Raw genomic sequence first — 12,403 nt, 5'->3', positions numbered from 1 at the left:
TATTATCACCTTTTAAAGATTTATTTTTATTATGCATACATGTGTTATGCCTGCATGCCTGTCTCTGCACCACATATGGTGCAGTGGCTTTGGAAGTCGAAAGAGGGCTTTAGAACTCCAGATGTGGACAGACAGACAGTTGTAATGTGAGGGTCCTGGTACCTTAACCTGAGTCCTTCACATTAGCAGCCAATGTTCTTAAGCACTGAGCTATTTCTCCAGCCTTTAATTTCTTTGTTATAGAGTTTTGTCATTGATTATTTAATTTTTAAATCACCGGAGAAATATAATTACCCTGGATAAAACAGTGTCCGTTTCTGCCACTCTGGCCTCTTTTCAGCAAAATTATCATGTTAAACATATTTGAACTCACCAACTTGTATGGAATATAAGTCAAGATAAAAATATACAAATTAATAACAATGTACATTATTTTCCATATTAGATTTTATGTCACAAAAATAAATGTTGCTTTATACTTTTATCATTTAGGACCTTTTGAAAACGAAGTGAATGAAAGGTTTGTGATTAAGAGAGTTTTTTCTCCTCTTGGATTTGCTATTTTACCAACATTTAACTTTTATGTTTCTAGATATTGGACTTTGTATGGCATTGAACGGAAAAGCTATGTTTTCAGCCTTCAAATATTATGCAATAGACTATTTACATGAGGTATGGTCTTACTGGCTTGCTATCCATTTACTATGAATTATTCTTTTCATTAAAAGGGGTTATCCTGTTGTATGGTGCTATTTTCCAGGCAGGATGTGGATATTATAATCTTCTTTTAGAATTATTTATTTTATGTATGTGAGTACACTGTAGCTTCATACATATCAGAGGAGGGCATCAGATCTTGTAAGCTACCATGTGGACATTGGGAATTGAACTCAAGACCTTTGGAAGAGCAGTCAATGCTCTTAACTACTCAGTCCATGAAATATTCTTGAAAACAGGTGTTTTCAGTATATGATAGTTGTCAGTAATCCATAGGTTAATCTTTAGTTGTTTTCAGAGTCATTAAAATTACCTTAGTTTTTTAACAGTAATTAAAACACTCATTTGTGTGTGAGCATGTGTGTATATATGTGTGTTTGTACATGTGTGTGGGTACATACTCTTGCCATGGTATGCATGTAGAGGTTAAGAATTAGTTCCATCTTTCCACTGTGTGAGTCCTTGGGGATCAAACTCAGGTCATCAGCCTTGGTGTAAGTGCCTTCAACCTCTGAAGCCATCTCACTAGCCCTAGTTTCAACCTTTAACATTTCTTTAAAAGGACACTTTTGTAAGGGACTTTTAAATTAAATTAAAATAATTAAGTAGCAAAATAAGTCTGAAGCTATCTGAAGAAAAACTTTTGGCAAGCTCAAAGGGTGATTCTTAAGCAAAGTGGTCTTTTACGAGACATGGGGAATGGTGGCACATGGCTGTAATCCCAGTAGTTGGAAAGCTAACACAGGCCACCAAGGGCTGTATAGTGATACCCCATCTCAGAAGGAGAAAATAAATGAATACAGAGAAAGAAATAAGGGGCACAAAAGTAATCCTGGCTGTTGTTCTTGTGACAGCATGTCCCGATAAAACAGATACTTTGTCCGTGTAGTGGATTATGTCTTTTGATCACTGCAAGTACTCATGTGTCAAATACTATTATTCTACAGGTTTGATAGCTTCACAGTTAGCAAAATAATGTCCAGAGAAACTAAGTAGCTTATAAAAATGCCAGATGTGAAGTTCATGTCCAGCTATATTGTTAATAAATTAGTTGTAGTAGAATTCAGTAATAGCTCATTGTTCTTATAATGTTAATTGACAAGTTAAAATTTCATTTTTACTATTACATTAACCTTCTCCATCTACCAGCACAAAAATATTCCAGTAAACTAAAATTCTGTTGCATCTTATAGGATTAAGAAATAGTATAGTCAACTGAGCAGTGGTGGCACACACCTTTAATTCCAGCACTTGGGAGGCAGAGGCAAGCAGATCTCTGAGTTTTTGGCCAGCCTGGTCTGCAGAGTGAGCTCCAGGATAGCCAGGGCTATGAAAAGAAGCTCTGTCTTAAGAAAAAAACAACAAAAACAAACTAACAAAACCTATATATATATTTTAAAGTTCTATTTATTCTCTCATAATTGAGAGACACAAATATGTAGTTATATTCTTAGGTGGGAATTATAGTTTAATGTAATGTTTATTACTGTGTTGATTACTTACAGAAATGGAGATAGTCAAAAGTTCTCAAAGATTTGTCCTTAGTCATGATGCCTTAATTTCTTGCTGGCATACTGCACTTCTTAGTGTATAATAGAGATGTGATGCTGAGAAATGTCAAATCTTGCAGAAGATGTGGGGCTTTATAGAATCAATGAAGGAGTAGTAAAAGCTGCCCAAATTACAACTAAGGCTTTTATAAAGATCTTGCAAAGTAAGAATGCTTAACAGACAAGAAAAAGAAAATGGTCTGAGTATCCAAGGACTCAGAGATATCTTGATTATTTAAAATTTCCCATAGGTTATCTTCTTTATGATCAAAAAAATGATTGCCTTCTAAATCATCAAATATAATTTATGAGAAAATTATTCCAAAAAGCAATTATAAACAAAATTTTTAGATAAAAGTTATTTCTTGTAACTTTCTTCTTTAGATGAAAGTTTTTTTTCCTGTTTACATGTGTCCTCATTTTACATAGGCCAGATTCAGTGATCTTTTATACCCCTTATTCTTGGATGATGATAACGTCTTATTTAACATAACACCTTCTGCAACATAAAAAAGCACAAAGAAAAACACAATTGTTTTTGCCTTTACATGGAATAACGAATTCCATGGGAAGTCACAGTCTGGAGAAGACTGAATAAAGGAGATAGTGCTTCTACTGACAGAGAGAGCTATAGAACAGCAGTGCTTTTGTCTTAGGGTAGACTACAGTACTGTGGCCAGTGTGACAGTGGGAGGTGGCATGGCTAGAGGAGGGACCAGTCTATTGCCACAAAGTAATGGAAGTCAAGTTGGACATCAAGGCAGAGCCTGGGTAGAGCTTGAGCTAATCTATGGGTTTATTCAACTGATATCCTTTCTGTGCTGTTTGCTTGAGCTAAGATCTTGCTATGTAATCCTAGCTGACCTGATACTCAATATATAGCCCACACTAGCTTCAAACTAATAATCCTCCTTTCTCAGCCTCCCAAGGGCTGAGATTAGAAGCAGCACCACATTGGCCACCTTTAACATCATTTAAAGGAAGAGTTTTATTCCTTAGGTTTACTTTTTTAAATTAGAAGCTTATTTTTAGATTTTTGCATAGAAACAAAAGTTACAGTAGTGGCATGATACTGGTTAATGGAAGAAAAATCACATTGCTAAGTGATATAATCCTTTTTTTTAGTTAAGTTTACATATATTTTAGCCTGTCATAGGAAAAAAATGTAAGACAATTTGCTGATATTATTCTCTAATATGTGGTTCTTTAATTTGACATTTTTCTAATAAACCTATCACTTTAAAAATTATATCAACTTATGATAATATTCTGAATATTGGTATATAGTATATATTAAAATTATTTTACCTTTTCACACAGAACACAGTTAAAGAGAGGCTTTACAGAAATGCTTTATTGCTTCAGATTCCTTCATGTTTAAATCAAAATAAACAAGTTATTGATGATAAATATAGAAGACCATGGACAAGAGGTATGTTTGTTTTCATTTCTTGATAGTTATTTCTGAGTTCAGTGCAGTAAATTAAGAAACTTAGGCCATAGGACTAGGTAAGAGAAAGGAGATCTGAGATATGAGCAAATTTTGTGTTATCTAACTAAGGCTTTGTAGAATGTAACATGGACTTTCCTTGTCTCTTTCTTTTTATAAAAACAATAGCTTGAATGTTTATATGCCCTTGAAACCATATGTTCAAATTTAACCCCCATTGTGATTGTATTCAGAAGAGAGGTCATGAGACTGGAGATTAGCACTCTTGTACAAGAGATCCCAAAGAACCCCCTTTTCCTTCCTGTCCTGAGGACATAGCAGGATGATGTTAGAATAGAGTCCCCATCAGATTCCAGATCTTCTGGAGTCTGATTATTGGACTTTCTAATCTATAGTACCATAAAAAGGAAATGGTCTTAGCTGAGTCACCTAGTCTGTAGTATCTGGGGTATAGCAGCTCAAACTGGCTAACAAATAAGGGAAACCCTTGGGCAGTTTTAGAAAAAGAATGAGAGAATCCTGGTTGTCTAAAAAAAGGGAAGGGAGAGGTTATGAGTCAAAAGTAGAGACATGGAACCTAGTAAGACAGCTCAGTGGGTAAGGCTGCTTCCTGCCAAACCTGACAGTCTGAATTTAAACCTTGGAACCTATGGGGCTGGAGGTGAGAACTGACTCTGACCACTATATACATATTGAAGCCTTGGAGTATAGTGAGAAGAGAATGGGAAATGAACATGGTGGGTTTGAGCAGCACTTAACAAATGTTCATATGATGTAAAAACCTTTTTTATATATATTAGATATTTTCTTTATTTACATTTCAAATGTATTACTCATTTCCCCTCTGAATTTCTCATTTCCCCTCTGAAAACCCCCTATCCCATCCACCCTCCCCCTGCTCACCAACCTACCTACTCCTGCTTCCATGACCTGGCATTTCCCTACCCTGGGTCAATGAGTCTTCATAGATCCAAGGGCCTCTCCTCTCAATGATGTCCGACCAAGCCATCCTCTGCTGCCCATGTGGCTGGAGCCATGGGTCCCTCCATGTGTATTCTTTGGTTGGTGGTTTAGTCCCTGGGAGCTCTGGGGGTACTGGTTGGTTCATATTGTTGTTCCTCCTATGAGGCTGTAAATCCCTTCAGCTCCTTAGGTCCTTTCTCTTTTTTTTCTCTCTCTCTCTCTCTCTCTTTTTTTTTTTTTTTGTTTTGTTTTGTTTTGTTTTTTCCAGTCAGGGTTTCTCTGTATAGTCCTGGCTGTCCTGGAACTTACTCTGTAGACCAGGCTGGCCTCAGAAATCTGCCTGCCTCTGCCTCCCAAGTGCTGGGATTAAAGGCGTGTGCCACTACCGCCCAGCTAGGTCCTTTCTTTAGCTCCTCTGTTGGGGACCCTGTGCTCAGCTGAATGGATAGCTGAGAGCCCCTTTGTATTTGTCAGGCACTGGCAGAGCCTCTCTGGAAACAGCTATATCAGGCTCCTGTCAGCAAGCACTTGTTGGCATCTACAATAGTGTCTGGGTTTGGTAACTGTATATGGGATGGATCTCCAGGTGGGGCAGTTTCTGGATGGTCTTTCCCTTAGTCTCTGCTCCACACTTTGTGTCTGTATTTCCTCCCGTGGGTATTTACCCTATCTAAGAAGTGACAAAGTATCCACACTTTGGTCTTCCTTCTTAAGTTTCATGTGGTCTGTGACTTATATCTTGGATATTCCAAGCTTCTGGGCTAATATCCATTTATCAGGGAGTACTTACCATGTGTGTTCTTTTGTGATTGGGTTACCTTACTCAGGATGATATTTTCTAGTTCCATCCAGTTCCCTAAGAATTTCATGAATTCATTGTTTTTAATAGCTAAGCAGTACACCATTGTATAAATGTACCACATTTTCTGTGTCCATTCTTCTGTTGAGGGACATCTGGGTCTTTCCAGCTTCTGGCTATTATAAATAAGGCCACTATGAACATAGTGGAGCATGTGTCCTTATTATATGTTGGAGCATCTTCTGGGTATATGCCAAGGAAAGGTATAGCTGGGTCCTTCGGTAATACTATGTCCAATTTTCTTCTGTACCAGAAGAAAACTGATTTCTAGAGTGGTTGTACCAACTTGCAATCCCACCAGCAGTGGAGGAGTATTCCTCTTTCACTACATCCTCGCCAGCACCTGCTGTCACCTGAGTTTTTGATCTTAACCATTCTAGCTGGTATGAGGTGGAATCTCAGGGTTGTTTTGATTTTCATTTCCTTGATGACTAAAGATTCCTCACTTGAGAACTCTTTGTTTTAGCAGCTCTGTCTCTCTCTCTCTCTCTCTCTCTCTCTCTCTCTCTCTCTCTCTCTCTCGTCCTTTGGTCTAGCCTCTTGCGTTCTGATTTTCCACGGTACTGGAGTTATCCAAGGAATGTTACTAACATGGAAAATGGAAGAAATGCAAGAAGCTGGACCCTAAACTCAGTCCTTTTGGGGGTGGGAGGGGGAGGTTTTGAGACAGGGTTTCTCTGTGTGGCCATGGCTGTCCTGGAACTCACTCTGTAGACCAGGATGGCCTAGAACTCAGAAATCTGCCTGCCTCTGCCTCCCAAGTGCTGGGATTAAAGGTGTGCACCACCACTGCCTGGCTTTGTACCCCATTTTTTAATAGGGTTATTTGGTTCTATAGAGTCTAACTTTGTGAGTTCTTTGTATATATTGGATATTAGTCCTCTATCGGATGTAAGATTGGTAAAGATCTATTCCCAATCTGTAAAATCTTAAAAAAAAAATAAAAGATTTATTATTGTGTATACAATGTTCTGCCTGTATGTATGCCTGTAGGCCAGAAGAGGGCATTAGATTACATTACATATGGTTGTGAGTCACCATGTGGGTGCTGGGAGTTGAACTCAGGACCTCTGGAAGAGCAACCAGTGCTCTTAACCTCTAAGTCATCTCTCCAGGCCCCAAACCATTCTTTTTCTTTAAAGAAAAGTTTATTGAGTATCCTACAAGGAGCATTAGCATTTCCAGTACTAAAAGTACTATTTGAAGTAAAATGAAGCAGTAGCTCAAAGAAAATAGGGTAAAAATTATTTTTCTTTCCTTCCTTCCTTCCTTCCTTCCTTCCTTCCTTCCTTCCTTCCTTCCTTCCTTCCTTTATTTCTTCCTTCCTTTCTTTATTTTTTTTGGGGGGTGGGGGGGAACAGGCTCTCTTTATTATGTTGCTCTGGCTGTTCTGGAACTTGCTATGTAGACCAGGTTGGCCGGGACCTCAGACATCCACGTCCCTCTCCTTCCTGGGAGTAAAAATGTATGTCACCATGTGTAGCTAAATGTTACTTTGCTAATGTGAATTTTTTCAATATACAAAAAAAAAGACAATTTAGAGTGTTTGTTTTCAGTAAAGGAAAAAAAAAAACCTTAAAGAGGAGTAGAATCAAGAGCACCAAGAGCTCCCATTGGTGTTCAGCAGGGCCAGAAGTCGTTTCCCTCTGTAGACACGGTGATAGGGACCATAAGACTCAACAGTAGGCTGTAGAATTGCTGCTGGAAGGTGATCAGTTCTATTTATATTAATTTCTATGTTTATAGAATAATTTTAATCCAGCAACATGGCTATTCTGGCAAGGGATCACATTCAAAGACCTTCTAGGTCTATGTGATCTGGATGGAATGACACACCTTTAATCCTTCTGACTAGAATATAGCACACACCTTTAATCCTAAACAATGAAGGTAATTTTGGTTTGTAGAAGGAAGAAACCACAGTTGAAAGTGACATCTAATTGAGGGGCAGACCTAGTAATGAATCAGAGAAAGATGACAGAATGAGTCAGAGATAGGATATGCCCAACTTTCATGAGATCAGCTCAGAAAGAGAATCAGCTTAAGAGGGCAGCAGAGAGGGAGGGAGGAAGAGAGAGAATGAGAGAGAGAAGGAGAGTGAGAGAGAGGGAAGGAGGGAGGAAGAGAAGGTGGCAGCAATTTTACTAGGACAGTTTTACAGAGATAATTTGAAGCAAAGTAGAGCAATTCAGTGAGAAGCCAGATTGAATCAGGCAGCTTAGAGAAGACTCTGAGCCAGAACAGCTGAGTTGAAGCAGCCAGCCAGAGTTCAGAAAGAGCTACACAGGGTAAGCTTATTCTGAGATGACAATTACATCTGGTGAATAAAAGATACATTTGTAAAAGCAAAATTATAGACAGAGTGCTAGAGGGTACACATTGGATATTTGAGGAAGGATGTGTGAATAACTGTAATAGAGGATGTCTTGTTATTCTTTGTCAATGTTGGATGACCATTTGAAATATGATGTACTCTGAAATGAGATAATTCAGCATGGCTAGATGATTTCCTCCATATACACAGAAAGTTGAGGATAGGCTTTTTCTAAGTTAGTACGTGGGAAAGGGAGGCGGGGGGTTCAAGCCTTTCTAAGGCATTGATTATAGGACTGACAGAGAAAGCTGAATAAGAAGCAAGAAACCATGATGAATATATAAATGGAGGGATTAATGGATTGGAAGTGATAATTATGTTGAAGGTGTAGTAGTTCTTTTTTTAAGAAGATTTATTTATTTTATTTTATGTATATGAATACTTTGGCAACATGCACAGATATGTGCGCCACATGTATGCCTGGTGCAATGGATCCCCTGGATTTGGAATTGCAGACAGTTGAGCTGCCATGTGAATGCTGGGAATTGAACCTGAGTCCTCTAGAGGAGCAGCCAATGCTCTAAATCTCTGAGCCAATCTCTCCAGCCCCAGAAAGTAGCTTTATCAGGCTGTTGCTCTGAAAGTAAAGGAAATGGTTAATCATTTCTTCCTCTTTTAAAAAAAATAACAAAACCAGAAAAACTCCAATAACAGCTGCCAAATTTTACTGAGCACTTGCAATATGTCAGTCACCATTCTAATTAATTTTAGTATCTCATCATATTAAATCTTTACAACACTATTATGAAATAGCTACTGTTCCCAATTCATATTTAAGGAAACAGATATACAAAGGTTATGAGATTTACTCAAGCTCATGAAGTTAGTAAGTAGTAGGACAAGGGTTACAATCTAGGCTGAGTGATTCCCAGATGTGCTTGTTTTCTGCCACTACCTTGTTTTTCCGTGAGGCGTGGATAAAGATGTAACATAATCAAAGTAACACAGAAGTAACATGGACTAGGATGCTACTACTGCATATGGTAGACTATGCAACTGCATATTCTGGCACAAGAATATAATATCCATCTTCTTAAGGAATCGAGGATCTAATTTCAAAAGTAATCTATAGATGCATAAAATTTTAATATAGAGCTATACATAATTAGTACCAGAGTTCTACTAGCCATATTAGGGACCTTTGAGGAGAGCACATCAGAACGAACTGGAGTGCTTAATGAAGGCCTTGTGAGGCAGAGCATGGACTGTTGAACAGGATTATCTGGGATTATGGTGGCTTCTAAGCAAAGAGAAGCTGTGGAAAGGAGGGAATCGTTGATACATTCAGATGATATTTTTTTAACTGTGATTGAGTTTAGGGCAAGCAGATTATAATGATTAAAATCAGATAGCACTTTGAAAAAGTAATTATATTTGTGAATAAGTAAAGATAACTCCATAATAAAAATGATGTATGTTTGGCTTTCTTCTGTTAAGTGTAAAAGGATATTTTAGAAGCTAATGTTGACTGTTCCTTTTTGGCCTCAGCTGTTCCAGTTCCGGATGAGACTGATAATTCAGTCTTGGAGCAGTGGAGAACCAGGTTCTGTGTGGAGGATGTTCCTGAGAAGTATGTATCCCGAATCTCAGATTCTCTATCTGTAGGAGACAAACAGTAAGCTCCTCAGACACCTTAGAGTCCCTTTGCTTCCCACATGTTTTCTGCTCTAGTCTGAAGAAAGCTCTAGTTTCAAGCACAAAGAGGCAAATTGGGAGTTATTTATAGCCTCTTTTATCCTTCCCTCATTACCACAGTTTAATTATTACTCTCTCCATTGATGTTAGTTACAAAAGATACTCAGAATTAACCGGTGGCATCATACTTTTGTTAATATGTCAATCTTCTGAACAACATTTATTAATCTATATTAAATTAAAAACTTCCTTTAGTAAAAATGCAGGCTTAAGTCTATTTTCTAATGTATTCTATCAATATTATTTATTATCAGTTCAATCATCCTCCAGATATTTGCATATTTGTATGTGTATACAAGCTAGAAAACAAGCAAAGGTGTAGCTATGCATTCAAGAAACAGAGCTTAAGAACAAAGTACCACAGTCACCGAGCAAAGTACACTGGGAGAAGGGGGACCGCCCAGCAGTGAGAAGGAGATGAGAGTCCTCCTGCACATCCAGTCCAGAGGCGGCAGTTTTCAGGATCAATCCCAACAATTAATTGCTTCACTTCACCCATAATGTGCATCAGACACAGGAGAGATTGTTGTTTTTATTCATATTTGCAAACATTATAATTAAAATATTTCTTTTTTTAATTTTAATTTTATGTTTTACTTATTCACTTTACATCCTGCTCACTGCCCCCTCCTAGTCACCACCTCCCACAATCCTTCCTTCGATCTCTCCTCCCTTTCTCCTCTGAGAAGGTGGGGACCTCACTGGGTATGCCCCCACCCTGTTGTATCAAACCTCGATGAGGCTGGACACATCCTCTCCCACTGAGGCCAGACAAGGCAGCCCAGCTAGAAGAACATATCCCATATACAGACAACAGCTTTTGGAATAGCCCCATTCCCGTTGTTTGGGACCCACATGAAGACCAAGCTGCACATCTGCTACGTGTGAGCAGGGAGGCCTAGGTCCAGCCCAGATATGCTCTTTGGTTGATGGTTCAGACTATGAGGGAGAGCCCCAAGAGTCCCAGTCAGTTAACTCTGTCTTCCTGTGGAGTTCCTATCCCCTTCGGGGCCCAATTTAAATCTTTTCTAATGGCAATGAAAATAAATGACAAAACCCCCACCACATTTACTTATGTGGATTATATCCAGATTTCACTTATTTTTACTCTAAATCATAGTCTGTTATATGTATATACCACATTTTACTTACCTGTTCATTAGGACAGACATTAAGGTTGTTTTTCCTTTTTGCAATTGTGAGTAATTCTGCTGTTAACATTCATATTCAGGTTTTCATGTAAACAGTTATCTAGGGTTGGAATTACTGGGTCATACAGTAACTGATGTTTAACTCTTTGAAGAACTGCCAGGTGTGATCCAGTTAACTGTACTATTTTTACTCTTTCAAGTGTCATAAAGCTTAAGGTTTTGCATCCTTACTAATACTTTATCATTTGTCCTTTTTATTATTGCTGTACTAGTGAGTTAAGAGGACAACAGGAAAATAACCATAGTGTTAGAATCAGCAGGAAGCCATGCCTCCCTAGCTGTAAAACACACAGCCTTTGGTGAATGTGTATTATCACTTCCAAACTGATCCAACAGAGATGGATCCAGGAGTCATTGTCAAACCTGTCCCTCTCACACCTTTGATTTCCTGCCAAGGCTTCATGATGACTGATCCCAGATAGAAATCAGAAGGCAAAAGTTTACTTCTAAGTGTTTTGTGTATACTCCAGATACAAGTCCTAGATCAGATGGTGTGGTTTGCAAAAGCTTTTGTCCTGTGGTTTGTCTTCTCACTTTCCTTTTTTTTTTCTCTCACAGGTTCATTTATTATGATTTAAATATTCTTCCCTCCTCCTGTTCCCCAAACAACCCCTTCCTGCTTCCCTGTCCTGGTATTCCCCAACACTGCTGCGCCTTTCCAGGACTAGGGGCCTCTCTTTCCTTCTTCTTGGGCATCATTTGATATGTGAATTGTTTCTTGGGTATTCCGAGCTTCTGGGCTAATATCTGCTTATCAGTGAGTGCATACCATGTGTGTTCTTTTGTGATTGGGTCACCTCACTCAGGATGACATTGTCCAGTTCCACCCACTTGCCTAAGAATTTCATGAATTCATTGTTTTTAATAGCTGAGTAGTATTCCATAGTGTAAATATACCATGTTTTCTGTATCCATTCCTCCACTGAGGGGCATCTGGGTTCTTTCCAGATTCTGGCTATTATAAATAGGGCTGCTATGAACATAGTGGAGCATGTGTCCTTATTACATGCTGGGGAATCCTCTGGGCATATGCCCAGGAGTGGTATAATGGGGTCCTCCGGTAGTATCATGCCCAGTTTTCTGAGGAACCACCAGACTGATTTCCAGAGTGGTTGTACCAGCTTGCAACCCCACCAGCAGTGGAGGAGTGTTCCTCTTTCTCCACATCCTTGACAGCAACTGTTTTCTCCTGAGTTTTTATGCTCTAAGATCAAGAATTGACAAATGGAACTTCATAAAATTACAAAGTTTCTGTAAGGCAAAGGACACTGTCAAAAGGACAAAACATCAACCAACAAATTGGGAAAAGATCTTTACCAACCCTATATCTGACAGAGGGCTAATATCCAAGATCTACAAAGAACTCAAGAAGGTAGACTCCAGAAAGCCAAATAACCCTATTTAAAAATGGGATACAGAGCTAAACAAAGAATTTTCACATGAGGAATATTGAATGGCTGGGAAGCTCCTAAAGAAATGTTCAACATCCTTAGTCATCAGGGAAATGCAAATCAAAACAACCCTGAGATTCTCCTCACACCAGTTAGAATGGCTAAGATCAAAAACTCAGGAGAAAACAGGTCT

The 12,403-nt window shown here is 38.6% G+C and overlaps 1 protein-coding gene across 1 annotated transcript in view; it reads left to right on the top strand.

The window, feature by feature from the left end:
* The first annotated feature begins 606 nt into the window (after window positions 1-606).
* The window catches only part of Shoc1 (shortage in chiasmata 1), a 75,584-nt gene continuing 63,787 nt past the window's right edge, over window positions 607-12,403 (top strand). The window contains exons 1-3 of the mRNA XM_052175502.1: window positions 607-672; window positions 3,588-3,699; window positions 9,402-9,483. Of these exons, the coding sequence (XP_052031462.1) occupies window positions 607-672; window positions 3,588-3,699; window positions 9,402-9,483 (260 nt within the window). The remainder of the gene's footprint in view (window positions 673-3,587; window positions 3,700-9,401; window positions 9,484-12,403) is intronic.

The sequence above is a fragment of the Apodemus sylvaticus genome, chromosome 3, assembly GCF_947179515.1.
Source record: "Apodemus sylvaticus chromosome 3, mApoSyl1.1, whole genome shotgun sequence".
NCBI classification, from domain to species: Eukaryota; Metazoa; Chordata; class Mammalia; order Rodentia; family Muridae; genus Apodemus; species Apodemus sylvaticus.
Note: the sequence above shows the minus strand (reverse complement) of the source record. Positions and strands in the feature narration are given on the sequence as shown.